At 53.9% G+C, this 26,445-nt stretch overlaps 4 protein-coding genes across 17 annotated transcripts; 1 reads left to right on the forward strand and 3 right to left on the reverse strand.

Moving 5' to 3' along the window:
- The first annotated feature begins 1,371 nt into the window (after nucleotides 1–1,371).
- B4GALT3 (beta-1,4-galactosyltransferase 3) lies at nucleotides 1,372–8,559 on the forward strand. Of its 7 annotated transcripts, none has more exons than XM_041003239.1 (8): nucleotides 1,372–1,452; nucleotides 2,283–2,428; nucleotides 2,797–3,071; nucleotides 3,551–3,786; nucleotides 4,656–4,846; nucleotides 4,954–5,076; nucleotides 7,540–7,644; nucleotides 7,771–8,559. In XM_041003239.1, exons 3-8 carry the CDS (start codon nucleotides 2,810–2,812, stop codon nucleotides 8,042–8,044), a joined length of 1,191 nt encoding a protein of 396 aa, XP_040859173.1. In that variant the 5' UTR covers nucleotides 1,372–1,452; nucleotides 2,283–2,428; nucleotides 2,797–2,809; the 3' UTR covers nucleotides 8,045–8,559. The 7 variants fall into 7 exon arrangements, with proteins under 7 accessions (XP_040859173.1, XP_040859176.1, XP_040859174.1 ...); XM_041003242.1 differs by having other exon boundaries at nucleotides 1,381–1,452; nucleotides 2,354–2,428; nucleotides 2,774–3,071; XM_041003240.1 differs by having other exon boundaries at nucleotides 1,381–1,452; nucleotides 2,354–2,428.
- A 124-nt stretch (nucleotides 8,560–8,683) lies between these two features.
- PPOX (protoporphyrinogen oxidase) lies at nucleotides 8,684–12,447 on the reverse strand. Of its 4 annotated transcripts, none has more exons than XM_041003232.1 (13): nucleotides 12,021–12,447; nucleotides 11,841–11,935; nucleotides 11,585–11,719; nucleotides 11,337–11,485; nucleotides 11,010–11,142; nucleotides 10,569–10,713; nucleotides 10,284–10,474; nucleotides 9,808–9,868; nucleotides 9,519–9,637; nucleotides 9,328–9,438; nucleotides 9,088–9,237; nucleotides 8,948–8,990; nucleotides 8,684–8,862 (listed from the first exon to the last, which is right to left on the reverse strand). In XM_041003232.1, the coding sequence occupies exons 2-13, from the start codon at nucleotides 11,925–11,927 to the stop codon at nucleotides 8,720–8,722; spliced, it is 1,467 nt and encodes a 488-aa protein (XP_040859166.1). In that variant the 5' UTR covers nucleotides 11,928–11,935; nucleotides 12,021–12,447; the 3' UTR covers nucleotides 8,684–8,719. The 4 variants fall into 4 exon arrangements, with proteins under 4 accessions (XP_040859166.1, XP_040859167.1, XP_040859169.1 ...); XM_041003233.1 differs by having other exon boundaries at nucleotides 11,337–11,452; nucleotides 12,021–12,446; XM_041003235.1 differs by lacking the exons at nucleotides 11,841–11,935; nucleotides 12,021–12,447 and having other exon boundaries at nucleotides 11,337–11,468; nucleotides 11,585–11,656.
- Nucleotides 12,448–13,049: 602 nt separating this feature from the next.
- USP21 (ubiquitin specific peptidase 21) lies at nucleotides 13,050–19,063 on the reverse strand. Of its 5 annotated transcripts, none has more exons than XM_041003350.1 (14): nucleotides 18,903–19,063; nucleotides 18,663–18,801; nucleotides 17,412–18,032; nucleotides 16,594–16,653; nucleotides 16,313–16,433; nucleotides 15,995–16,106; nucleotides 15,683–15,838; nucleotides 15,133–15,197; nucleotides 14,759–14,862; nucleotides 14,505–14,591; nucleotides 14,167–14,245; nucleotides 13,844–13,951; nucleotides 13,628–13,742; nucleotides 13,050–13,425 (listed from the first exon to the last, which is right to left on the reverse strand). In XM_041003350.1, exons 3-14 carry the CDS (start codon nucleotides 18,009–18,011, stop codon nucleotides 13,335–13,337), a joined length of 1,698 nt encoding a protein of 565 aa, XP_040859284.1. In that variant the 5' UTR covers nucleotides 18,012–18,032; nucleotides 18,663–18,801; nucleotides 18,903–19,063; the 3' UTR covers nucleotides 13,050–13,334. The 5 variants fall into 5 exon arrangements, with proteins under 5 accessions (XP_040859284.1, XP_040859282.1, XP_040859281.1 ...); XM_041003348.1 differs by having other exon boundaries at nucleotides 18,367–18,801; XM_041003347.1 differs by lacking the exon at nucleotides 18,663–18,801.
- Nucleotides 19,064–19,691: 628 nt separating this feature from the next.
- UFC1 (ubiquitin-fold modifier conjugating enzyme 1) lies at nucleotides 19,692–26,119 on the reverse strand. The gene is made up of 6 exons (XM_041003356.1): nucleotides 25,918–26,119; nucleotides 21,656–21,723; nucleotides 21,353–21,416; nucleotides 20,999–21,075; nucleotides 20,322–20,412; nucleotides 19,692–20,138 (listed from the first exon to the last, which is right to left on the reverse strand). Exons 1-6 carry the CDS (start codon nucleotides 26,104–26,106, stop codon nucleotides 20,058–20,060), a joined length of 570 nt encoding a protein of 189 aa, XP_040859290.1. The 5' UTR covers nucleotides 26,107–26,119; the 3' UTR covers nucleotides 19,692–20,057.
- Between the last annotated feature and the right edge of the window lie 326 nt (nucleotides 26,120–26,445).

A 26,445-nucleotide genomic window follows, 5' to 3' on the forward strand; every position in this document is an offset into this window, starting at 1 on the left:
ATACATAGAGGAGAGACAGAGAGGAAGATCTTCCGTCCGATGATTCACTCCCCAAGTGAGCGCAATGGTTGATGCCATGCCGATCTGAAGCCAGGAGCCTCTTCCGGGTCTCCCACGCAGGTGCAGGGTCCCAAAGCTTTGGGCCTCCTCGAGCCACAGGCAGGGAGCTGGATGGGAAGAGGGGCCGCCGGGATTAGAACCGGCGTCCATATGGGATCCCAGGCGTGCAAGGTGAGGACCTTAACCACTTGAGCCACCGCGCCTGGCCCTTTTTTTACTTTTTTAAACTCAAGAAGGAAGTGGCAATGTTGTAACTGGTACAAGAGGAAACCTAGAGAACAGACCAGACACACTTTTTTTCAGATTACAAACACAAAAATGAACAGGAAAATAGAGAACCAACCCACCATACCCAACAATGTAGTAAGTTAACTGAACTGTAGCAGACAGGACAATTTACATGCAGGCCAGTTACCCACACCGTGTGGTAGTTGAACGCCCATGAGAACAGAACCTTATCAAATGAAAAGAACATGCTTATAGACAAGCCCCTGGGGCGCCTTACTGTCACTTCTGGGCAGTTTTCCCGGACTCTCCATGGGTGAATGGGTGTCATTTCTGAGTTATCCTTTGTCACACTATATTGTTCACATCCCTCCATCCTCCATGCACCCATGTGTCTTTCTAGGGCAGACACGGAGTTGATCCAGCCTTGTATTGTGTCCCTGGAGCCAACATCAGCTAAGGTGCACAATATGGCAGGAGGCAGTGGGAGCCACAAGATGAAACATGTTGCACACCAATGTGCAACTCTGATATCTGGGGAAGCACATTTTTATATTAAAGCAGACGCTGCTCTTTCCTCCACTTTCAATGTTTCATTGTTTCATTATGCAACCGATTCTGTTTCAGGACCTGAAGAAAACCAGGAACAAAGTGCAACGTTGAATCTGATCAAGAAACGATTTATATACTAAAGTGACGCCAGGCTTTAAGAAGTGCCGCTAACATAGCAGGAGAGGGACTCAGCCAGCTGCGGCTGCGGCTGCCACTGAGGTTATCTGAAACCCAGAAACTGTCCCGTCGGCCTCTCGGTCGGTTTCGGGCCTGAGGAGAAACCAAGGACCTGAGTTACTGATTGCAAAATTCTGAAGGGTGGAAAATGGAATTCCACCAGGAGTCTGCAGAGGAGTCTTCTCTCCTCTGCTCTCCTTCGCATTGATTCCAGCACCCAGCTTCCCCCGCAACCGACCAGGAACGACCGACCAGGCGCTCGGACCCCAACCCCCCAAAAATCAGACACTGGGACCACCGAGCCCTACCGGCCCTGCTGCTCCGCCCCCCAGTCCCGCCCCGTGACGCGAGGCCCCGCCCGCAGCGCCCGCTTCCAAGATGGCTGCAGCGAAACCTGCCCGGCTGTTGGGGTGGCGGTGATGACGGGGAGAAGACGAGGTGCGTGGGCTGGGGACGGTGGAGGGATGAGGCCCCGCAGAAACGTCCGGGCGGTCAAGAGGGTGAGAAGTTTGAGATAAAGGCTAGAGACAACCTTGAGCAGGGACTGGATCTCAGATGGAAATCTGGACGGGGGGCCGGATGGGCTCAGGCTGCAAGGTAGGGCAAACGCAAGAGGAGATGAGCCTGGGCAGAACGTGCTGCGACCCGACTGGGTTCTAACCCCCTGCAGAGCGCTGACCACGCCCCTCCAGGTGAGACCGCCCAGGTGTTGCCCCCACCCCCTATCCCGGCTGCCTCGGCCTCAGCTCCCTCTCTCCCATTCTCCTTGAGCAGCAGCGCTTTCCTCATCCCCTCTCCAGGACAGGGAGGGTAGGGAAGATAGAGGACTTCACCCCCACCTGCTCCTGCTCCCCCTGCACTCTGGGACCGATTGCGTGCAGGTCCCAGGTGGTCAGGCACCCTGCACCTGAGGAACTGGCTCCCTAGCAGGTGAAGAGCGGAAGAAGCCTGTTTTCTGCTTCGCCCTGAGTTCTCCTGAGGCCGCGCCACAGTCTTTCGGATTGGGGTTCAGTCTCCTCCATTAGCTGCCGTGTCCCCAGACAAATGGCTTGTTGGAGTTGGGGTAGGGGGTGGTTAAGTAGGAACCTGATTGCCGCTCTAGGATAGCACGAGGCAGGAGGAGGCGAGTGTTCTCTCGTAGTCTGATGCTTTTGTTCCAACCACTTTTCCCTCTTTCCCTCACTTCCCCTGCTGAGAAACCACCTGCACCTTCTTCCTGATCTTTGCCCAGGCAGGTGGCTGGTTATCCATAACCACTTCTCTTGCAGCTGGCCCAAGATTCGCTGTGGGAGTGCTGGATGGGGCCTTGCTCTGTCCTGTGTGACATTTCCAATTCTAGATAATGCCTCACATCTCTACCCCCCCGGACCCCCCTGGAGTCCCCATGATCCCCAAGAAGACAGCGTGAACCTAGGTGAGTCTATCTCTCCCCCCTCACACACACACACACTCTACAGTCAGAAGAGGGGTTCTCCAGACACTCTTTGACATGGATTTGGGGACTTAAATGATGTAAGCATTCTTGGGAAGTTGGTTACTGAGTGTAGTTGGTGGGAGTGGCTGGGGAGAGGTGGGGGAGTCAGACTTGGGTTGGGAGTGACTGGTGGCAGGGCAGCTGGTGGTTACACTGTTTCCCTTGTATGGTTGTGCACCTGTCCTGTAAGCTCCTTGTCTGTACCTGTTCTTGACCCTGGACATCACCCTCATCCCTACTCACTGATTGCCCTGCTTGGCTTGTTGGCTTCCTGCCCACCCCCAGAGCTCCCCTCTCTCCTTCCCTAGACCTCAGCCCAGGATGTTGCGGAGGCTGCTGGAGCGGCCTTGCACGTTGGCCCTGCTCGTGGGCTCCCAGCTGGCTGTCATGATGTACCTGTCACTGGGGGGCTTCCGAAGCCTCAGTGCCCTGTTTGGCCGAGAACAGGGCCCGACCTTTGACTATTCTCACCCCCGTGATGTCTACAGCAATCTCAGTCACCTGCCTGGGGCTCCTGTTGCCCCAGGGGGTCCTCTGGCTCCTCAAGGTCTGCCCTACTGCCCTGAACGGTCTCCTCTCCTAGGTGAGTGTCAAAGAAAAGGGGAATCAAAGGACAGGCTGCGGGGCACAGACAGCCTGGGGCAAGCATGGAATGGTAGGAGTGGAATGTACTCTGATGGTGGGCTGGGAATAAGGTAGAGGTGACTGAATGCAGAACCTCCCTGCCACCCCCTTTGTTCTGGGTCACAGCGTTCCACTGCCTGCCCATTTATGGGCCCTTGCTGCTCCAGGCTAGGAATTATTTCCCTTATAGATGAGCCCTGGTTTAATGATTTAGTTGGAAGTCCTGTTCTCTCCCTCCCCCAGCTGTAGATTCCAACCTTGTGAGGCAGAACATTACACTGAAATAAGAGGACAGAGGAGGTGTGTTGTCCCAGTGATGGGGGAACCCAAGCTTAGGAGATTTCTAAGTGAACCCCAGAACACAGCCACTAGGGCACTGTTATTCATTCTTTCCTCCTTGTCCTTCGGGTCCCTGACACTGCCCTTTCTTCCCAACAGTGGGTCCTGTGTCAGTGTCCTTTAGCCCGGTGCCATCGCTGGCAGAGATTGTGGCACGGAATCCCCGGGTGGAACCAGGGGGCCGATACCACCCAGCAGGGTGTGAACCTCGTTCCCGGACAGCCATTATTGTGCCCCATCGTGCCAGGGAGCATCACCTGCGTCTGCTGCTCTACCACTTGCACCCCTTCCTGCAGCGCCAGCAGCTTGCTTATGGCATCTATGTCATCCACCAGGTACCTCTGAGCACCACTCCATACTCTTTCCTAAGGAAGTCACTCTCATGGGTCGCTGGAATAACTTTTGGAGGTCAAACTGTTGACTGTGGAGAATCAGCTGCCCTACTCTTCTAGACTTGGTTTTTGTTTTTTAAGATTTATTTATTTATTTAATGGGAAAGTCAGATACACAGAGAGGAGCAGAGACAGAGGAAGATCTTCCTTCTGTTGATTCACTCCCCAAGTGGCTGCAGTGGCCGGAACTGTGCTGATCCAAAGCCAGCAGCCAGGAGCTTCTTCCAAGTCTCCCACACAGGTGCAGGGTCCCAAGGCTTTGGGCTATCCTCGGCTGCTTTCCCAGGCCACAGGCAGGGAGCTGGATGGGAACTGGGACTGCTGGGATTAGAACTGGCACCCATATGGCATCCTGGCACGTGTGCAAGGCCAGGACTTTAGCCACTAGGCTACTGTGCCAGGCCCCAGACTTATTAATCTCACACTTCTTATCCTGTTTGGGATATCCTCACTGTCCCATGCCTTTCCTTGATTTCTCCTTTGTTGAGTAACTTGTAGTAGATTTGGTCTAAAATGCTAGTTCTGCTGAATGTGTCATGGGTGACCTTGAGCAAGGTATTTTACTCTCTTAAAAATGAGGCAAAGGGCAGTAATTTACTAGCTGTTCCACCTGTGGGTAGGTTGTCAGGCACATACTGATATGCAAGAATTTGTTTAATGACTAATGGAAAAAATGAAACAGCTTGCCTTGCTCGTCATCCGGCTTGCCCCGCTCTCAACTTTGACATCCTCTGAATGCTTTTTCTCTTCAGTCCTCTCTTCTCAAGGCTAACAAAGACATGGCCTGATACTCTTCCGCTGTCGTCTTGTAGGCTGGAAATGGAACATTTAACAGGGCAAAGCTGCTGAATGTTGGGGTGCGAGAGGCCCTGCGCGATGAAGAGTGGGACTGTCTATTCTTGCACGACGTGGACCTCCTGCCAGAAAATGACCACAACCTGTATGTGTGTGACCCCCGTGGGCCCCGCCACGTTGCTGTTGCCATGAACAAGTTTGGATACAGGTAGTGGGAGGAGAGGGTGAGAGGGAGGGGGGAGGGGAGCCCAGAGGACTGTGGGCATGGATGCCTCCCCAGAAGGCTCGAGGATTAAAGAATCTTTCACTCTCCAGCCTCCCGTACCCACAATACTTCGGAGGGGTCTCGGCGCTCACTCCTGACCAGTACCTGAAGATAAATGGCTTCCCCAACGAATACTGGGGCTGGGGTGGTGAGGACGATGACATCGCTACCAGGTCAGACTTCCTGCCGTCACCTCCTTTCCCATCCCAGCCAGGGGTCCTGTCCTTTAAGGCCATCTAGAGCCATAGCCCTTCAACTCCTCGGGCTCCAGGTCTGGCACACCCTACACTCGGCCCGTTGCTTCCCCTTAGCCTTGGTCTACTCAGTCAGGCTTTGATCTGTCGGTCTGGTGGGTTATATGCATGGGAGAGGTGTGATTAGTAGGAAACAGTGTCAGGCAGTCCAGAACTGGAAAGGGGCTTGAGACAATTTAGTCCCCCTGCCCAGACTGCTTCGTGAGGCGTGGAGGTGGGGGTGAGCAGCCGCTCTGATCTGTGTAGCTCAGAATCACTTAAAAAAAAAAAAAAAGGTCTTGCCATTGGCATGAGGCCAACTCTTTTTTTTTTTTTTTTTAATTTTAGCATGTGAAACATTCTAACCTTCAGCCTTAGCTGACCTAGATTCATGACTGTGGTGTGAATACTTGTGCTTGGTATGCTGGAACTGCTGCGTGCCCTCCCCCCTTGCGTCCTCTGGGATGACATACCAATGTGAATTCCCATCCTCTGAATGTATGCAAAGCACCCAGCAAACGCCAGATGTGGTCATTCTTTCAGTTCCTAGCCAGGCTGCCTTCGCTTCTCGCCCTGGGTATCAAGAATTATTTAGGTCCTGATTATCCAGTTCCATTAAATATATATATAATTTATTTTTATCTGCTTGAAAGAGCAATACAAACACACAGTGAGGGCCCGGCGTGGTAGCCTAGTGGCTAAAGTCCTTGCCTTGCACACACTGAGATCCCATATGGGAGCCAGTTCGTGTCCTGGAGGCCCCAGTTCCCATCCAGGTCCCTGCTCTTAGCCTGAGAAAGCAGTTGAAGATGGCCCAAAGCCTTGGGACCCTGCACCCTCATGGGAGACCTGGAAGAGGCTCCTGGCTGCTGGCTTCGGATCAGCACAGCTCCAGCTGTTGCAGCCACTTGGGGAGTGAATCAGCAGATGGAAGATCTTCTTTGTCTCTCCTCCTCTCTATATCTGACTTTCCAAGAAATAAATAAATCTTAAAAAAAAAAAACAAACAGTGAGAGACGGCAAATGTTCCATCCATTAGTAGATCTTTACTGAGGCCAGGCCAAATCCAGAAGCCCAGAATGCCATAGGTCTCCCATGTGGGTGCAGGGACCCACGTACTTGATCAGAAGTGGAGTAGTTCGAATTTGAACCGATACTCCAACATGGGATGTGAGATACAGCCTGCAGGCTTCCAGGCAGCTGTTTAACGTGCTGCCTCACAACACCACTCGCCCCTTAATTAATTTATTTATTTTTTAAAGATTTATTTATTTATTGGAAGGTCAGATATACAGAGAGGAGGAGAGACAGAGAGGAAGATCTTCCATTCGATGATTCACTCCCCAAGTGAACGCGATGGCCGATGCTATGCTGACCTGAAGCCAGGATCCAGGAACCTCTTCTGGGTAACCCACACAGGTGCAGAGTCCCAAAGCTTTGGGCTGTCCTCAACTGCTTTCCCAGGCCACAAGCAGGGAGCTGGATGGGAAGTGGAGCTGCCGGGATTAGAACCGGTGCCCTTATAGGATCCCGGCTCGTTCAAGGCGAGGACTTTAGCTGCTAGGCCACGCCGCCGGGCCCTCGCCCCTTACTTTAATATGGTTGTTGGGGTAGCTCTGTCAGTGTTCCAAAGAATTACTGAGCTTTGATCTGCCACACTCAGTCTTGTCCTATCCTTTTAACAAAATGGCCTCTCATGTCCTTCCTACAAGGGCAGCTCCTGGAAACTGTTCAGGAGGCCACATTATGAGGTACAGACCCACGCCTGCCAGCTGTCCCAGGGTCCCAGCACCGGGCCTTGAGGATCCAAACATCCAGCCTTGACATAGCCTCTTGCTGTTTCCTTCTCTGCTTGATTTTCTTCTCTCCTTCACACCTTTTCTTTTAATTATTATTATTTAATAACAAGATCATTCATTTTTCTCTTGTTTATTACAGAGGCGAGGGTTTGGGGATTGCAGACCCATGTGGGCCTCTGGCAGGGATGGAGAGTTGGGGAGCAGAAGGGGTGAGGGAGCTGCGTGTGGCAGGGGGCATGCCACTCCTTGTGGTCAGATTACATTAGTGGCCAGGAACGAGATGATCTGTGTTGCCACCTCCAGGGCCTAGGAGGCGAGAATACCCTGGGTTGGGGTGTTGAGTGGGCATGGTATTAAAGGTGACATATTCCATCTGTCCTCACAAGAGCTCACTCTCCTTCTCTGTAAGTTCAGGGCCTGTTAGTGGGCCACATCTGCCTCAGAGTGTCTACCCTTCACATCTTTTCCACCTAACTGGGAACTGCATTGCTCTTCCTGTACAGACACATGTAACCCCTTCCTTGCTGGCCTGAGCTCTGGCTGTCTGCCTGTCAGCAGCTCTCGTCCCCTGGCACCCTCCAAGAGCCGCTCCCTCTCCCCACAGGGTGCGCCTGGCTGGCATGAAGATCTCTCGGCCCCCAGCATCTGTGGGACACTATAAGATGGTGAAGCACCGAGGAGATAAGGGCAACGAGGAAAATCCCCACAGGTAGGGAGGGAGGACTGCCGGGGAATGGCTACTGGAGCCACAGGGCTCTGCTGCCCCGGCCAGGAAATTCCTAAAGAATCCTGGTTCTCCCTTTCTGGGTCTCAGTCTCCAACCTCTAACCCTCAGATTTGACCTCCTGGTCCGGACTCAGAACTCCTGGACACAAGACGGGATGAACTCGCTGACATACCGATTGCTGGCCCGAGAACTGGGTCCTCTTTACACCAACATCACCGCAGACATTGGGACTGACCCTCGGGGTCCGCAGGCTGCTGCTGGTCCCCGCTATCCGCCTGGCTCCTCCCAGGCCTTCCGACAGGAGATGCTGCAGCGCCGGCCCCCAGTCAGGCCCGGCCTGCTACCTACTGCCAACCACACAGCGCCCAGTGGTCCACACTGACTTTCTCCTTCCTGTCCACCTTGATCATGAACCAGTCAGAGGGCTTGCACTGCCCCGCCCCCCTCAGCCCCTCATATCTCTCAGAGGGATGTGAGGACATTGAACTCGAGTGCTCTGCCGGGAGCCTCGTACTGCTGGACTGGAGCTGGGCTCCTCTAGACCTGGGTGGAACGCCCTCCTCCTAGGGTCACCTGCCAGGGTTTATGACTGTGAATCCTTGATGTCATGATTTTAAGTGACAAGTCCCCGGGGGTCCCTGGGCCCTGGGATAGGAGCAGGGCTGGACCCCGAGCCCCTTCTTCTTCTTCCATGGAGAACAGTCTCTTCCATGAGCAATCTGGCTTCTCCTGGGACCTCTGTGAATATTTATTCTATTTATGGTTCCTGGGAAGTTGCCTGGTGAAGGAAGCCCCTCCCAGGGCACCGTCTGCCCGGGCTAGAGCAGCTGCCTCTTCTGCTCCTGACTCAGGGGGCTGGGATTTTGATATATTTTCTAATAAAGGACTTTGTCTTGCCTCTGCTCCTGCTTTCTACATCCCAGGCAGACTCTACCAGCCTCTATCCATCCCCCCACCCAAACCTACACACATTCTGTCCTTATGCCCTCCAGGGACACAACAGCCAGACTGAACTATATACCAAGGACTTTTTATTTTCCTCATTGGGAGCTTGGGATCAGCTCTTGGCTTCTGTGCCCAGGACACGGATTGCTGCCTGGCGCCCGCTCTCTATACAATCATTGACAGCAACCCCTTCGTAGGAGGCTCCGGCCAGAGTCAGGGGCAGCTTCTGAGCAGCCAGGAATTGCATGGCTGACTCTGGAAGGAAAGGAGGAGAGGAGTGTTATAGTCAGGGGTCTGATTTCCCATACCCTCCTCAGCCCAGCTGCTTTCCCAAACTCACCCAGTTTTTGCCAGTGTCCTAGTGTATACTGAGGGATGCAGTTCTGGGAAGAGGAGAGGATATAGGGGAAAGTTTATGACTGAGGTCCCAGGCCTTGGCTGACAGCTGGTGACAAGCATACCAGTCCCTGGCCAGCTCACCTTGAGGAGATGCACCAAGCAATGACTTGGTGGTTCCTTCAGCCCTAACTGTGTGGCGGCTGCTTCCTGGGCCTGCTGCTGGAACAGCTCCTGAGATAAGACACGGCCACTGGCCTCAAGCTCGCGTAGCCAGGAACCGCCCAGCATCACCTAAGGGAGGAAGCAGAGCACTGACCCGGCCTGAGCACGGGTGGAAAGGAACCCTCTGGAAATTCCACTCAACAAGTTTTCTTTTCTCACAGTCACTCGGAGGCCAGGGGGACTCCCATCCTGCTCAGGGAAAGCCACTGAGTCATACACGATTCCCAGGATGCCTGGGTCTTCTGAGGATGGCACCAGATGTCCAAATCCCTGGCGGGAAAGAAATCCGTGGGTTAGGATGATAGGGCTCCCGGGCACCCGTGTTGCAGCCCCTGTCCTCCAGGTCCTACCTGCACAGGCAGCTGGGCTCCTTGATACTGCAGATTCACCACCACCACTGACACGGCCGTGATGGTGCTCAGGACGCGAGCCAGAGGCGCGGCCTCAGCAGGCAGCAGTTTGCTCAGTGCTGTGGGAGACCAGAGGAGGCGCAAGTTGGGAGGAGTCCCCACTGCCGTTTCTTTGGAGTTCAGCTCCCATTGGGCTGGCCAGTTCGTGGGTGCGGGGTGGTCCCAGCCCAAGAAGGTTATAGCCACAGCCTATGTTGAATGGAGAAGGCGAAGGTGGCGATCCTGTTACCTGGAGCCGGAATGGCACTAATAATGTGGTCAGCCTCCAGACTGCTGTCCCCAAGAGACACCTGAGAGGACGAAAACATTGGAAAGAGACACAGATCATAAGAACTCAATTTCTGATGCATTCGAGTGGTGGGACAGCCTGGATCTGGACCCAGGAAGAAGACACTGAGTGACTGTGTAGTCTGCACAAAAACACCCCTCTGATCCTTGGGAGGGGAGGCCAGACAGCAGTCAGCAGTGAAACTGCATGGTCCCTTTCCCCCGCACCTCCCAAGCCACCTCAAAGCACAGCTTCTAACCATGCACATGCATTGAAGGGATTCATGAACAAGGCTCAGGAACTAGAGGTAGCCCATATCTGAGCAACATCCAAGGCAGCAAAAGCAATGAGTAACTCTGGGCCTCTCAGCCCTAGCCTGATGACCCACTCAGCCACAGAGAGATACACTGATACAAGTTAACCAGGGAGCAACCCACCTTCCAGCGCCCTCCTGCCTGGAGGCTGAGCCCACGGACTGGCTGGCCTTTGAGAACACTGACTCCTCGACTGGTGAGGTGGGTGTTGAGGGCCTGGGGCAACGTCTCCAGTCCACCCCGGAGTGACCACTGGCTCCAGCGTTCCGCCCGGGCCTGACGCACGAGTTCTGAGTCTGGCAGTGGACTTCGTCCTGTGGTGAAACAGAAGCAAAGGACCATGAGGGTAGCAGCCCTTGCCACTCCAGCCCCTCACTCTGGCTGTCCTTAAATCCACGTGTCCCTCACCTGCCCCCAGTAGCAGCCCCAGGAGAACGGAACGATGGGTTTGCTCAGCTTGGAAGAGGCTGGGAAAGCAAGACCTGACGCTGAGCTCACGGCTGTCGCCTGCAAACACTCCGCGGCAGAGGCTGTCCATGGCTAGAGATGCCACCTTAAGGGTGAGACTGGAATTGAGAGGCCAAGGAATGAGCTGAGCTCATTTCCACAGCCCCTGATTACTAGGGAATGGGGGTGGGAGGGTTCGACTTGCAGCTTCCCCACCCCTCTAACAGAAAGAAGGGAAGAAGCAAAGACATCCACTGCCACACTGCTTGGAGGATCTTCTGGACATGAAGAGGAGTGGGTATCCCCAGGTGGTACAGCGGAGCCCTTAGGGGCCTGGGTCTGAGCAGGGATCCCTGCAGGAGGTTTCAGAGGGGAGAGGCATGGGGCTCCGAGCAGGGTCACCTCAGGTCCAAGGCGGCGCTGGGCGAAACTGTGTACCGTCTCATCAGGCTCTTTGCCCCGGGGACTGGTCAGCTCCCTCAGACCAGCCCACAGCAGAGGTTTGGAGAAGGGGGGTGAAGGGCGCAGGAGCCCCCTGCGCGGAGGAATGCACAGTGAGGAGGAGGAGGGGTTACTCGTGGTTCTCCCCTCCTCTCTCAACACCCACGCCCAAGGGACCATTTCCCTTCATTCTCCGCTATTGCCTGGCAGGTTGACAAGCCAATAAAGAAATGAAGGCATTTGAGGGATGTGTAAGCACCTTGCGCAGTGAGGGAGTGCCGGCGTTACCTGAAGCCACTGGGGAGGGCGTGCAGAGCACCGCCCACATACAGGAACCTCTTCCGGGCAGCTATATGGTCTCCGCGGACAGGCAACACTTCAGAGTCCAAGCCAAGCTCGGAAATCTGCTCTCCACACGCCCTCGGGAAGGGGAGAAGCTAAGGCAAGGTCTCACCCACCAAGTACACACGCCTTTTCCCGCGACTCCTTTGCCTGGCGAAAGCCCCTCCACAACCCCGACGCCCCGTGTCTCTCACCAGGAGCAGCGTCCGAGCTCCCAGCGCTCCGGCCGGCCGAATTCCCCGAGGTCCAAGCTCAAAGATGGCACCACCCGGCCCTCGGACTGAGCGGATCCAGCCCCCCAGACGCTCACTGCCCTCCACCAGGACCACCTGGCAAATGAGAGGGCGACACTGCGGCCCCACCTGCAGTGGCGGGGGTGCAGGGCGGGCCAGGATCCACCCAGCTCTGGCTGCAGGGGAATGCTCCCTCGCCAACGGGTGAAACACTCACCTTAGGGGGGCGCGGGGCTCGGCTCAGGTGGTAGCTGGCGGCCAAGCCGCTGATGCCTCCGCCCAGCACGACCACAGTGCGACCCATTGGGAAGCCTGCGGGCAAGGGAGGACAGACGTACAGGCAGATCAGGGTCGCCCCGCGCTCCCGTCGGGCCCGCGTTCCAGGCCGGCCACTCACCGTTTCGGAGGAAACCCGGGAAGCGCGCGCGGGTGGCTCAGTGAAAGCACGAGGTCCCGGCCCAAGGGCCCGGACTCCTGCACGAGAGGCAGCAGAGTGGGAGCAAACCAGGCGGTGTGGGCCCTCCAGCCTCACCCCGCCGGCGCTCACTCCACCGGGCGGGCGATAGGGGCCACACCCACGCTATCGGGCTCTGCAGGGCTCCTGCAGGGATGCGGACGACCCGCCCCCGGGAGGGGTCAGCCGCCCGAGCCTCACCAGGCCAACAGGTGCTTGCAGCCCACTGCTCCCGCCCCCAAGCCCTGCGGCCCCTCCGACTCTCCGTCCACCGGATTCTCGCGACACGCCCCCGTCCCTGCTTTTTCTACCTTGGGATTGGTGGATTCCGAAGGCCCTGACTTACATCCACCAATGAAAACACGGAAGGGACGATGACTCCGCCCGACGGGGCAATGGGGGCGTGCCGGACTTGCCTTGTAGAATTACAGGTTAACCGCTTTGGTGCCAAACGGGAGAAGAGTGGCCATAACCTACCCTGCACTTGGCGTGGGGGGAGCCCTCGTGGGGCGGGCTGAATCCTGCATTCTCCCGTTCCAGCGTCCCAGGCAGATCCAGATAAGGGTGACAGCCCTGGAGGCAGGGCCTCATGAGGTTTGGTTGTATAGAGAGAATAGATAGGGACACTGGAGCCAGTCCTCAGGGAGGTGGATCCACAAACAGCTTTTTGATGTTAGCAACAGATGGGGCCTACGGGAGACTGGGCCGCCCAGCAACATACTATGTTTATCAACAGGGGTTCTTGGGTGTCTCCCCCCATGGCCCCAAGCTTCCTGGGAGCTTCCCGGGCCTCCCCTGCATTCCTTCTTTCCCTTGCCATGTGAAGACCTCACAAGTGCAGATCCTTCCCAGAGCCTTCCCCCTGCACTGTGAGCCATCCTAACCTGCTCAGGGGGTCCCAGAAGGCCCTTCCCGCCATCCCACTGGACCCAGTATCTCCATCCACCAGACAGACATGCAAACATGGATATAACTTTTTCTTAATAAATTTATTCACAAAAAGTGAGATTGCAGAGGGTCGGGGGCTGTACACGGGCTAGGGGCCTGGTGAGCTCTGTACAGGGAGCTGGGAGACAAGGGAGCCTCCAGGGAGAAAGGGTACTTTTTAATAAAAAAAATAACGGGAGCTAAAGCCACCCCCTCCCCCCACCTCCCTGATTAAAAAGACACAAAAATAGACGTCTCTGAGGTAAATGGGGTGCCTAGGGCTTAAGGGTGTTGAAAGGGTTTCACAGGTGCCAGGGCTTGAAGGGGCAGTCACAGGCACCGGGGCGGCTCCTGCATCAGCTGGTAAAACAGCACGTAGCCCTCACTGGAGGCCACCTGGTTTTCACTGACAGGGGAGACACTAGGAAGACAAGGAGAAAGGGCTCGTGCCACCTCTGTGTCGTCTCTCCTCCCCACCAAGACTCCAGCCCAGCACATCCACGGGAGACCGACCCCAGGGCACCCTTCACCTGGGACTGACTGCTCACGGTGGCCCTCCCAGATGGGGAGGGGGTCAGGGCTGCCCCGGGGACCGACAGAGGTGAACAGCGGGCTGTTCTCACCGAGAATCATTGTAGACGTGCCAACCAGTCTGGCACCGGCACAGGGCTGTGTAGTGGCCATAGTGGACGCTGCCCGAGTGGTTGCAAAGGGCATATAGCTGGTACACAGGGCTTCCTGGGGGTGAGGAGGTTAGAGAGGATTCATTAGCAATAGAGCAATGCCCTCCCCCATCCCCTGCCCTGACAGTTCCAAAGGACCTTCCCCACCAGACTCACCGGCCTTGTCACTGGCGAAGTCTCCCAGGCTCAGTCGCTGCAGTGGGAAGTCGACACCTACGGAACTTTTCTTGATGGAGCCTCGGGAGGTGGAAAACCGATTGAGATCTAAGCCCTGGTTAAGGAATTTTTGGGAGCTGGTGGGGGTTGGAGGGGGTGGTCTCTAACGGGGGCTGTGGTCTTGAATACTGTCCACCCCCTCCCCCAACACACACTGCAAGTGCTGGAAGGAAGGGGGCAGTAAGCTTTCCCCAGTGGCCAGCCTCTGCGAGGGAGTATATGGGACAAACCCTAAGAGAAAAAGAAACTGACGGTTAGGATATGGAGCACGAGGATTCGGGGGAACCTTTGTACTGTCAACTTTTTGGTACTCCGGGTTTTCTGCCGACATCGGTCACACACCTGGATAAACACCACAGAGTGTTAGGTCAGCATGCTCCTCGCGCCAGCTGGCTTTTCTGACACCCCAGTCCCCACGGGAATGTAGCATGCTCCCCACAGCTCTTGCATGCCCTGAGCCATGCCCCTTTGTTCCCTCGGACCACGGAGTGCTGGGATGTACCATGTGAGGGCTTTCCACACGGAGGCATCATGCGGTGCCTTTTATCTAGGAGTTCCCCCTCCAGTCCCACCCTCTTTACAGCGTGACCCTTCCACGTACTGGGGCATTCTCCAGCTCCAGCTCTTCCTCCTTGGTGAAAAGGCTGAAGCAATCCCGTAGAGACACCTTGCCCCCAGCAAATCCTTTCTGCACGGAATGGGGGAGGGTAGGTCAGTGTGCTCTCAGTTTCCCGATTTTTCTTATTTCCGCTCCAGATACCCACAGGAGGCCTGCCTGCCCACACTCTGGGGGTGGCTAGGGTTGGGTCACAGAACCCATGTCCCATCCACCCCTGGAATCCTCTGGAATCCCACCTTGGGGATGGGCAGGGACAGGTCACAAAAAACCTCGAAGGTCGTGGAGCGATACCCACAGGCCTGGCACTTGAGACAACTTTTCAGCTGGCCCACAAACAGATCTGGACAGAAGCAGAGGGACAGAGCAGAGAGTCACCGCTGGATGCCTGAGACATCCAATACCTTTCTCCGACACCGGTCTCCTCTCGCCCCAGCATCTGGCCCGCCAGTTCCCACTACCACCACTCCAAGTGAATACTCCACACCTGTCCCCTTTTCGTCATTCAGTCTTGTTCTCACTCCCTTTAACAGTGTCAACTGTTTCTTATTTTTCCCGAGCCTGTGCGCCCACTTCCACTCATTTCCCCCATGCTTTCTGTCCCATTTCATACCCACAATCTTGCTGTCCTCTCGCTCCAGGTAACGTTTCCACATTAGGTTGGCTCGGTCATCATCACTACCACAGATCAAGGAAGTGGGGAACACCCATGAGATGGCAGGAGCACTGGGAGACCCCTCCACCCTGAACATGATCCTCGGGGCCCTGGGCCTGACCCACACCCCAGCTCCTGCCCCAAGTTCCTAGGACAAGTCAAAGGAATAATGCTTTAAAGGACTTTGGAGGGGGGATCTGAGCTGAAGAGAAATATATACAGGGTCAGGGCATGCTGTCTTTCTCCCCCTGGCTCCACACCCTTTGCATGAATTCTGCTATAAACTGTCCCCTCTCCAGCTCAGGGGCACCCCTAGGGCTCTCCTCTGCCCCCATCTGTGCCCCTAAGTCTTCCTTCCTTTTGCTTCTGCATGGGTTTCTTACACTATTTTCCACGCTAACGGGCTTCCCAGACCTCCCAACTCCAACCTTGACTAGCTGCAGTCTGTGGAGGCAGAACGCTGCTGCCGAGCTGCTGGGGACGGGAAGGGCGGGCCAGCAGCCCTTACCTTAGCTCAGGTTCCTCGAGCAGAGCCCCTCCTCGGCAGGGTGGAGAGGGAGTGGGCCCACTGGCCAGGATGGCAGGAGTCCGGCGGCCTCGGCGGTTGATTTCAAGGTGCAGCCGCTCCATGAGGAGCTTCAGGAACTCTTGGGCATCCTGCTGGCTACAGCCAGACAGAGTGTGTGGGCCACCATGTGTCCTTGCCCACACTACTCCTGCCCCAACACAGTCCCCACTTGCAAGATAAAAATGTCTTGAGGTTTAGAAGGACAACTGCCAAGACCCCTGCTGGAGGGCCTGACATAACCAGCTCTCCCACCTGTATCCAGAGAAGGAGGGAACGTATTTCTGGAAGACGGCTCGGAATCGAGTAGGGTTCACAGCTTCGCAGGAGTCAGGGTGCCAGAGGGCACCAATTACATCTGCAAAGGCTGTCGGGATAAAAGTGGGGAAACAACAACGATGAACAACTGGAAGTGGCCAGCAGAAGAGGGCTCACACGGTGGTAGTAAGCCTGTGACAAAAGTAGGCACTAGGGAAAATGGATACGGCCAGATCCAAGGGCTCAGGACCACTAGCACAGGCAGAGAAGGGGGAAGGGGACTTGACTGCAGGCTGCGGGAGTTGGTGCCCCCACCTTCAGTGAGCTCTTGGGCTCGGCCCCCTCCAGGCACCTCTTGCCGGAAGTCCCTCCGCAGACAGAAGTCCCGAAGAGGCCGGGTGCTGCTCAAACACTGTAGCACGGCGTTCAGGAAGCACTGGGGGTGGTGGGAGGGAAGGGACACTGCCATCAGGTCTTCAGACCGCTGTCCCAGGAGCCCCAAGAGGGTGTCAGGACACACAGGGGGCGTTTCCACCCACCCCCTGCCACACATACACTTCCACATTGCTTCTAGAAAAGCACAGAATGGCTCTCACCGTGTTGCCCAGGTTTCGCAGGCCTACGTGCCCAGAGCCCAGAAGCAGCGTGTGATGAGCCTAGGGGAGGAGCCCACAATCAGCCAGCTCCCATTCGCTCTGCTCTCCTCTCCGCTGCACAGGAGTTTCTCAGCAGCAGGCTGCCCACTGCCTCCCCCGCCTCACATGTGCTTCCCCCCGCCAACTCCACCCCCTCCTTCCCTGGGTACCGCAGTCTCCCTACCTCATTGGCCAAGAGCAGCAGGCCCATCACGGCCGAGTGCACCACAGACTCGGCCACAGCTGTCCCACCTGTCCCCCACTTACTCCTCTGCCCGGATAGTCTGCGTTGCAGCTCCTGGGGCAACTCTCCAAGCACTGGCATTGTTGCCCAACTGCTCCCCACCCCCACCCTGCTACCCCCAAAACCCCCTCCTGCCCCCGTGGCCCCTTCCTGCTGGCTCCAGCTGCGATCTGCCCACTCAGCTCAGAAAATGGGCAACCACACTAGCTGAGATGTTCTAAGCCCAGCCCCTCTTTGGCTCCAGGGACTAATTAAGTCTGCGCACAGTCCTCGTAGAGGAGTACTGAGGGACAGCAAAGGCCTGGGGACCCAAAGAGAAGAATTTGGAATAGCTGGGTGAATTCCCTGGGAGCCAAAATGGCACGGCATGCTGGAAAACCTGAAAAGGGCCTAGGTGGCTCTAGAAGAAAGGAGGGGCTGACAGAGGAACTTGGAGAGCAGGCGAGCAGGAAAGCCACAGGATGGTAAGAAAGCTGGAGTGGAGGCGTACAGGAACAGGGGTATAGCAGGCCCACGTGTGCTGCCAAGTCCTCACCATCTTGTCATTGGAGTAGAAAGGCTCTGAGGGCCGGGCAGACAGCACATGGAAGGAGCCGTGGGAAGGAGGGGTCTCTGTCCGAATGCTGAGCAGGGTTGGGGGGCCAGGGAAGCCCCCGAGGCGGCGGAGGGAGGTGCTGCGTCTCAAAGTAGGAGGCTCTGGCCGCAGTGCCAAGCGGCTCAAGGCAGCCCCCAGCTCACTGGCACCACGGTGCCCTCCTAAGGCAATCCCCATCGGACGCAAGTCCCCACTGCTCACAGACTTGGAACGTGTTAAGTTGGTCCGGGATGGCAGAGGCAGAGCCACAGTTGGGGGCGGTGAGCCGGGCAGGGGAACCCCATGATCAGCCCGCAGGGGCCCTCTGGGCCGAGAGCCTGAGGTCCGTCCCCGTCCCAGCTCCAGTTTCTTGAGTCGTTCATCTGGAGGGCCTGGCCGGGGAGGCAGAGGTCGTAACATGGGGTTTGGCCCAGGGACTGGGGTGCGACGCTCCTTGCTGCGGGCCCGAGGGGCAAACGGTAGCTTGGATCCCACTCGGGGCTGCACACTAAGAGGTGGCTCTCGGGTCCGGCCCAGGCGGTGTTCAGAGGCCTGGGGCATTGTGGACACCACAGGCTGGACCTGGGAGGAGAAAAGAGGATCAGTATTTGAGTATGACAGATGGGAAACCCAGGCTACCATACATGCAACTCTGAGAGCAGAAATCAATTAGTGTATTCCCAGTCTAGACCTCGGGGCTTGGCACAAAGTAGATACTTGGCATCCCTTTGACCAAGCAAATGAGTGAATGCCATCATCCTTGCTGTACCTTCCAACCCCCTCCCTGAAAATGCAGCTTTACAGGGACTATTGCTAGCTTCTGCTAGTGGGTGGTCTTTATAAAGCATCTATGAGACCACAGCAAGGGTGGTCTTTATATAAATTATCAACGAGATCATAGCAAGGGCCCTCATACCTGGCTAGCCAAGTGGAATGTGTTCTGGGTCACATAGGACCGGGGGTCAGATGTGAGTGCGGGTGTAAGGGTAACAGCTCAGAAGACAGCATATTCCCTCCTCAAGCCCCTGGCCCTCCTCGTTGCAAAAGAAGCGGACTATGTGGGTGACTTGCGATCCATTCCCTCCCCCACTTCCAAGCGCTGACACTAGGTCAGGGCTAGGTAGGGGGGTGGGGGTGGGAGTGGTCCTGCAAGGAGGAGCAACTCCTAGACCCCCTTATCTCTGCACCTCTCCCACCTCAGCAGGGTTTTACCCGGATCCGCCCCCCTCGAGGGCAGAAAGGCCGCGGCCGCTGATTGGCTACGGGTCCGGCGCGTATTCCCCGCGGTCGGGGAATGCTGTCCCTCCAGTCTCGTTCTCCCAGGCCCCGCTGGCTCCGCCGGCGCCTCTGCCTTTGGGGCGAGAGTCCTCTTGGGTCTGGAGTAGTCTTCTCGCGGCCCTCCATTGCACCACCTCCCCCCAACCCCAACGCCATAACACCCCGGACCCGTACCTGTCCCCCGGTGAGGCGGCGGGGGAGGCCAGCTGGGGCCAGGCCCCAGCTCAGGGCCACCCCGTTTTGCCCCCGAGCAGCCCCCTCGCGGGCCTGGCTGCAGCTTTAGCCGCAGTTGTTGCCCAGATCTCTCCCGCCGCAGGGGCTGCCGCCATCTTTGTTGGTCCCGCCCGGCCACCAGCCACCGGCTTCACCGTCTCTCAGAGCGCCTGCGCACCCACGCTCGGCTCCCTCCCACCCACCTCCTTGGCGCTTGCGTGAGCCCGCCCAGCTGGCTCGGCCGCCGACACCATGGAAACGCAGCCAACTTTAGGACCGCTAGTTCCCAGCCCTGCCCCAGAGTGGTCTTTAAATCACCGCTCCAAAGCCAGTCTCGAGGTGTAGGGTCCCTGTCGCCTTCTCCGTGGCCCACAGGGACGCAGATCCAACAGAACTAGACTTGCAGCACAGATGCTTCGCAGTGGTGTGTGTCCGGCTGCAGGCCTGGGTCTAGGCTGCAGAACATTGGAGAAGCATCTAGCACTCCACACAGGGATGAGAAGATCCCTGGAGGGCAAGGAATGCTGGCTCTGCAAAACCGTTTCTTAAGCTTCTTGCAGACCACAGTCGTGGGGCGAGGCATGGCTCACCGCCAACAGCCGAAGGCAGGTATCAGCAGCAGGGAGAGCAGTCATTTTTTCCTTCCTTGTCCAGCTGCCGACCACAGCATGTTACATTTCCCTTCCCATTCCAACCTACTACAGTTGTTCTCGTGCCTCTGTTAAAAGCCCCCAAGGAGAACCACCAGTGAACAGAGGAAGCAGGTTTCTATTTTATTGATGGGTTGTTTCCGAACACAAAAAAAGCCATATACTCACTTTCAGTTACCCCTATGCCTCCAAGATCTCACACAGTTCCACCTTAGGAGAGAATAAACATTGCCTCTTCAATTTCCAAGGCTCAAATCCTTCCTTTCCCTGTGCAGCCTAATTTAGCAACTCAAAAGATACTGTGTATATGAACCGCCCCTAGCAATGCCTGCTGCAGCTACTTAGTAACAGCTAGAGGAGGGGGAGTTGGGAGGAAGCAGTCAGATGAGTGACAAGAGTGATGCACAGGGAAACAGGATGGTAGCCTCTTAAAGGTCCCCGTGTCCCTCCTCGGTGGCTTCGTCTTTCATTGGCTGCATTTCTCTTTGTGCTGAATCACGCCCTTCTGGATCAGATCAGGGATTTCCACTGCCAGCCATGGCCCCAGCTGCAAGACAAGGGAGACCCCGTGAGAAGAACACCCTTGCAGTCAGTGCCTCTTGTTGCACAACTCGCTCCTGCTGGAGGGAAGGAGCCCAGCGGACAGTAATGGAATTCCTCGTTTACCTTTGGCTCCTTTCCCCCTACCTTCCAGGGCCTCCCCTTCCTGTATGTACACATACAAACTTACCCCCAGAGCCATGAGATGAGCTAGTCCAAACTTGGGCACATTCCTGGCCCACAAAGGTTTGAAGTGATCAGTCAGGCATATTTTGCCACCCCTGTGAGAGATACAAGAGGAAGGCGTTGGGCCGGGCGGCGTGGCCTAGAGGCTAAAGTCTCGCCTTCAATGCGCCGGGATCCCATATGGCCGCCAGTTATAATCCCAGCAGCTCCACTTCCCATCCAGCTCCCTGCCTGTGGCCTGGGAAAGCAGTCGAGGACGGCCCAGAGCTGTGGGACCTGCAAACCACATGGGAGACCTGGAGGAAGTTCCTGGATCCTGGCTTCGGATTGGCGTAGCACCAGCCGTTGTGCTCAGTTGGGGAGTGAATCATTGGATGGAAGTTCTTCCTCTCTGTCTCTCCTCCTCTCTGTATATCTTTGTAATAAAAATGAATAAACCTTAAAAAAAAAAAAAGAGGAAGGCGTTGACCTGTGCAGCTTATCTTAGCACAGGAAGACTACCAGGGTTCTTAGGATCTTGAGCCTGGACCAGGGACAGGAATTAAGAACGAGGGCAATGAATATTCTGGCCAGGCTCATCTGAGGGAGGCACAGAGCCTTTCTGATCAGAGGACCGGGAAAATCTCCGAGTTCTTCCTTGGAACTTTCTAGGGGCCTTTCCCATATTCCATGCAGTCCTACCTGTACATCTTGGCTGTCTTTCCATCCAGCTCGGGGACTGCAATTTCTGGAGCTGTAGTGGGATATGTGATAGGAATCTGGAGGAACCACAAAGTATTAGGAAAACAGAACAGGCCAGCAAGGAACTAATCTAGGCAAACACTTATTCGCTGGCTAAATGGAAGTGTTCAGCAACCGCCCCAAGCAGCATGTACCTGTCAGGAGACAAGTCATTGTACCTTACACTTGCTTCACACTTCAGCTTTCCCCTCCCATTTGAAGTGTCCCTTCGTCCTTTCAAGAAAGATGAACTTGGTAACAACCACCCACCTCCCCTTCCACTAACTTTTCTATCTCCCACTCCAACACACTCACGTCAAACTCGATGTCAAACTCATACTTGAGGAGGTCATGGATGTACCAGCATTTTCCAAACCACCTGTAACAAAGATCAAACCTCAGTGCAATTTTCTCATTTTTCCCACACTCAGAAACATTTTGGCTTGGGCCACCAGCCTGGACGATTCATGGGGTGGGGAACAAGGGAACTGTGAGTCTAGGAGAGTGGAGACAGCCAACATGAAGCAGGGAGGCACTCTGGCCATGGGGCTTTGGGATATGAAGTTGCTTAAGATGGGTAAGACTCCCACCCCATACCTCCCAAGAGGGTCTGCCTACCGAGTCCCTTCCTTATTGGACTCCAGTCGGAACCAATCATTGTCCGCATTCTTGTTGTTCTCCACATACTAAAAGCAGAGAATAAAGTGTATTAGCAGGGGTTGGAGCCAAGGGCAATTCCCCCACCCCTCCAAAAGTGTTTGATCATTTCTTTATTCTTTTCTTTTTTTTGTATATTTTCTCAGCTTTTCTGACAGAAGCAAAGCTGAAGGCAGAGCTACAGTTGGCAAGCGGCGGGGGAGGGGGCATGGGGGGGTTGCAAAGAGCAGCGAATACAGTGGTTGGGTTCCACTCAGTCTAGTAGGCACAGAAAATTTAATGATATCATCTGCATTCTATTTCACTTGTTTTAAGATTTATTTTTTATGTATTGGAAAGGCAAAGTAATAGGAAAAGAGAGGGAGAAGTAAACCTCCATTGGTTCACTCCCCAAATGGCCAGAATGAAATGAGCGGGGTCAGGCTGAAGCCAGGAGCTAGGGGCTTCTTTTGGAGTCTCTCATGTAGGTACTGCAGGCCCCAAGCACTTGAGCCATCTTGTTATTTTCCCTGGCATATTAGCAGGGAGGTAGATCAGAATTAGAACAGGGTAACTCAAATCTGTGGCTACATAGGATGCTGGTATTGCAGGCAGCAGCTCAACTGTACTACACTACAACCCTGCCTCTCAATTGCACTTCTTCTAGTTTTTCACTCAATCCCTAGCTCATTTCATGGTATACTTCCCCCTGAAGAGCAATGTTAATCTTGGTTTCTACTAACACCCAAATTTTTTTTTTTAATTTATTTTTTTTATTACATTGCATCATGAGACACAGTTTTACAGGCACTGGGATTCCCCCCTCCCCTCCCCAAAACCCGCTCCCCCCCCCATGGTGGATTCTTCCATCTTGTTTAGAGCCTTACAATTTTACAATTCTTTGATGTAGATCAGAAGCAGTCTACTCATATCGATTATTGATTCCTTGATTACTTCACAATATCTTATTGCATGAGATACAGGTTGTTTGGGGTTGAAATAATATTACTGTTTCAGATTGACATCAATTTATAACAACCACATCAACAACAACACTAACAACATCGACAACAAAGTATATCACCCTGAAAAAAAGTAACACCACTGAATAGCCAACACATGCATGACAAAAAGAAAACACAGAAGTCTCTCGGGAAAAATGGTGCCATCATATACTTCATAAGCACATGATGAATTCTACTAGAGAATAAAGATTATTTGGAAGCAACCAAACTGAAGTAAAAACATCAAAAAACCAGCATAGATTGGACTGTTGGAGTTACCCTTTCCATGTTGGCTTCCTTATATGAGAGAGAATATATGGTATTTGTTCTTTTGTGATTGACTCATTTCACTCAGCATAATGGTTTCTAGTTGGGACCACCTGGTTGTAAATAGAATAATTTTGTTTTTCTTAATAGCTGCATAATATTCCATGGAGTAGATATACCACAGTTTCTTTAACCATTCTTCCTTGGACGCACATCTGGTTTGCTTCCACGTCTTTGCTATTGTAGATTGTGCTGCTATAAATATAGAATTACAGATCCCCTTCTCACAGGCAGATTTCACACCTTTTGGGTATATTCCTAGGAGCGGGATAGCTGGGTCATATGGCAGGTTTATTTGCAATTTTCCCAGCACTCTCCATACTAATTTCCATAGTGGTTGTACTAGCCTACACTCCCACCAGCAGTGAAGGAGGGTACCTTTCTCCCCACATCCACGCCAGCAGGTGTTGTTATTCGAGTTCTGGGTAACACCCAAATTTTTATATTTAGCCTGGATCTTTCCTTAGAGAGGGATAGGGAACCAAGGGCAATTTGAATATTTATAACATCATTCATGGGCCATTTAAAATTATCAACTTGAGGGCCCAGCACCATAGCCTGCCAGCTAAAACCCTTGCCTTAAATGCGCTGGGATCCCATATGGGTGCTGGTTCCAATCCCAGCAGCCCCGCTTCCCATCCAGCTCCCTGCTTGTGACCAGGAAAAGCAGTCGAGGTTAGCCCAGGGCTTTGAGACCCTGCACTCGTGTGAGAGATCCAGAAAAGGCTCCTGGCTCCTGACTTCAGATCGGGTCAACATCGGCTGTTGCGGCCACTTGGGGAATGAATTAGCTCTTTTTTTGTGTATCTGACTTTCCAATAAAAATAAATAAATAAATCTTTTAAATTAAACTGTCAACTTGAAAACAGCCTAGGAGCTGCTGTTACGGCATAGACAATTAAGCTCCTGACTGCAGCACTGGCATCCCATGTGGGAGCTGATTCAAGTCCCAGATGCTCTACTTTTGATTCAGCTCCCTGCTGATGACACCTAGGAAAGTCACGTGGAAGACTATGTGCAAGGTTCCAGGCCTGTTTCAGCCATCTGAGGAATGAATCAGCAGGTGAAAGATCTCAGACTCTCTGAAGCTTTGCCTTTCAAATGAATCAACACATAACCACATTTTTAAAATTAGCTCGTGACAGATTTCCTGAATTTTGAGTCCCAACTGCAGTTGAATTGGCAGGTTTAGACCGAAGGAGTTCTTTCTTTTCTTTTCTTTAAGCTTTATTTATTTTTACTAGGAAGTCAGATGTAAAGAGAGGAGACACAGAGAGAAAGATCTTCCGTGTGATGACTCACTGCCCAAGTACAGTCATCCTTTGGCTGTCCTCTATTGCTTTCCCAGGCCACAGATAGGGAGCTGGATGGGAAATAGAGCATCCAGGACATGAACTAGCACCCATATAGGATCCTGATGCCTGCAAGGCAAGGACTTTAGCCACTAGGCTACAGCCGAGCCTGTTTACAGGGTTTCATGGGCCTTATGTGTCCTGGAGTTTGGATTTTCCTCTCCCCTGCCCTAGAACTTCAGAGTAGAGTATCCAACTATATGCTGAAATTTCAACCTTCATTTCACAGGTACCTAAAACTCAGCACTCTCATCTGAAACTTTTACTTTTTTTCAGACCTGTTCCTCTTCTTCCTCCTGGGAGCCAGTCTCAGGCTTCCGTCTCTTCACGACGGCCTGATGATGACTGTTCCTACTGAACATTCTGCAGCGCCACCTTCCTCTCCATCCTCACTGCCTTGTTCAGATCATTAATTCATGACAACATCCTTACTTGTGTTCTACCTTCAGTCTTACTCCAGCCAAGAGCGTTTTCCTTTTCTCAATCTCTATTGTCATTGTCAATGACATAAAACCAAATCTGCCCCTGTTATTCTTCAGCTTAAAGGCTTTACCAAAGCCTCCAAAATACATTTCAAGTACTGAGATCTACCTCCCTCGCCTAGGTTCCCGGTCCCTGCTTCACACTGGATGCTCCAGCCCCTCTGAAGAGCTCCATTTCTTCATCTACATCAAGCCATTTCTAGCTTCCACACCTTTATTCACATTGTCCTTATGCTCAGCGGAAGTCTTGTCCCACTTGTGTTTTACAAGCTAACTTATGTTTACCCTTCAAACCTCAGTTCAATCATTACTTCTTTCAGGAAGCCTTTTCTGATCAAACTCATCTTGAATTAGTTATCTGTCCTCATGCTCCCATAAAATACCAGCCATTTCTGGGTCTGTCTGTTGCCTCTCCAGTCACAGCGTGGTAGGATATTTCTGTCTACATTATTCAGTTTTGTATTCCGTCCCCCCCACCCCCGGCTGCAAGGAAGCACATAATAATTTCCCCCCTGCGGGAAATGAATGCATGCAGGGCATATGAAGCATTTAGAGACCACTACATGGGAGACGAATTTCCTTTTCTTTCCATAGTAGGAAGATTAGCTGAGAAGTCTTTTTCTAACTCTGAGCTCTGATCTGCACATCTCTGCAACGAATACACGTGGATTTTCAGCCCTAAAGAGCATCTCTGCCTCAGGAGGAGTGCAAGGAGCAGAAACAGTTAAATTTGGGACCCCCGCCCCCCAGAAGTACTTAGATCGCCTCTTCTGCATCTAGCAGAGTGAATACCAGAGTCAGAAAGACACGTCACCTTCCGGAGAGGCGTGGCCCTAACATAACCGGTATGTTTAATCGGAAAGTCTGGCCCCATTGCGCTCGTAACCTAAGCTGTTCTGCCGCCTCCCCACCATCCCTCCTTAATAATTCCTCAGCCCCCAAATCATCCCGTTTCTGTAAATTTGGGAGGTAAAAATTTCCAAAACCGGAAACGGCTTCCACACGGAACCTATTCCTGAGGACACCCAGTTACCGGCAACACCTCTGGAGACGCGGATGGTGGTAGAAATACAACTGACCCGGATAAGGGACTGATATTCCTCCTTCAGTCGCTGCACCCACAACTCCCGATCTCGGGGTCCGGCGTTGGTCTTCAACACCGGGATCTCAGAAACAACACGTCGTGTTGCCTCGTCCGCCATCTTGGGCCAGGGCAGAAGGGCAACACGGAAGTGGTGTTGCCTGTATTTAGGCTCAGACACCACCATCTTTACTATGGGAAGATGAGGCGTTACGTCTCTTTAAGACTTTGTACGCGATCTAATTCCTCCTGACAAAGACAAATTAGTCACCTGGTCACCCGCTGATGGGTACATCAGGAAAACAGAATGGAAACGGATTGCTGTTTCTGGAATATGATACCTGTAATTAAAATCACTGCAGGTGGCTCAAGGGTAACTTCCGTTCATGCTCAGAATAGCGACCTCAGAAAACTTTGGAACGCCTCCGCAAGTCTGAGAGTTAGAACTTCAGGCTCTTCTAAGGCACCCTTCAGGCTTCCTAAAACGCACAATTTGAGTGCATCCACTTTTAAGAAACCTTAGTGT

This window comes from Ochotona curzoniae, unplaced genomic scaffold (assembly GCF_017591425.1).
Source record: "Ochotona curzoniae isolate NIBS_2020 unplaced genomic scaffold, NIBS_Ocur_1.0 scaffold_2683, whole genome shotgun sequence".
Classification (NCBI taxonomy): Eukaryota; Metazoa; Chordata; class Mammalia; order Lagomorpha; family Ochotonidae; genus Ochotona; species Ochotona curzoniae.

What these genes read in the sequence shown, in the direction of transcription:
- B4GALT3 (XM_041003239.1), top strand. Translation starts at nt 2,810, where the DNA reads ATGTTGCGGAGGCTGCTGGAGCGGCCTTGCACGTTGGCCCTGCTCGTG. An exon ending in ATGAACAAGTTTGGATACAG is followed by an intron (nt 4,847 to 4,953) that starts GTAGTGGGAGGA and finishes TTCACTCTCCAG; the next exon opens with CCTCCCGTACCCACAATACT. An exon ending in AACGAGGAAAATCCCCACAG is followed by an intron (nt 7,645 to 7,770) that starts GTAGGGAGGGAG and finishes TCTAACCCTCAG; the next exon opens with ATTTGACCTCCTGGTCCGGA.
- UFC1 (XM_041003356.1), bottom strand. Translation starts at nt 26,106, where the DNA reads ATGGTGGTGTCTGAGCCTAAATACAGGCAACACCACTTCCGTGTTGCC. An exon ending in AGTTTGACATCGAGTTTGAC is followed by an intron (nt 21,076 to 21,352) that starts GTGAGTGTGTTG and finishes TGGTTCCTCCAG; the next exon opens with ATTCCTATCACATATCCCAC. An exon ending in AAGACAGCCAAGATGTACAG is followed by an intron (nt 20,413 to 20,998) that starts GTAGGACTGCAT and finishes TATCTCTCACAG; the next exon opens with GGGTGGCAAAATATGCCTGA.
- PPOX (XM_041003232.1), bottom strand. Translation starts at nt 11,927, where the DNA reads ATGGGTCGCACTGTGGTCGTGCTGGGCGGAGGCATCAGCGGCTTGGCC. An exon ending in GAGCCCCGCGCCCCCCTAAG is followed by an intron (nt 11,720 to 11,840) that starts GTGAGTGTTTCA and finishes CTCATTTGCCAG; the next exon opens with GTGGTCCTGGTGGAGGGCAG. An exon ending in TAGTGCCATTCCGGCTCCAG is followed by an intron (nt 9,638 to 9,807) that starts GTAACAGGATCG and finishes GGTCTCCCACAG; the next exon opens with CACTGAGCAAACTGCTGCCT.
- USP21 (XM_041003345.1), bottom strand. Translation starts at nt 18,092, where the DNA reads ATGGTAGCCTGGGTTTCCCATCTGTCATACTCAAATACTGATCCTCTT. An exon ending in AGCCCAAGAGCTCACTGAAG is followed by an intron (nt 16,107 to 16,312) that starts GTGGGGGCACCA and finishes TTATCCCGACAG; the next exon opens with CCTTTGCAGATGTAATTGGT. An exon ending in TGTCCCTGCCCATCCCCAAG is followed by an intron (nt 14,592 to 14,758) that starts GTGGGATTCCAG and finishes CATTCCGTGCAG; the next exon opens with AAAGGATTTGCTGGGGGCAA.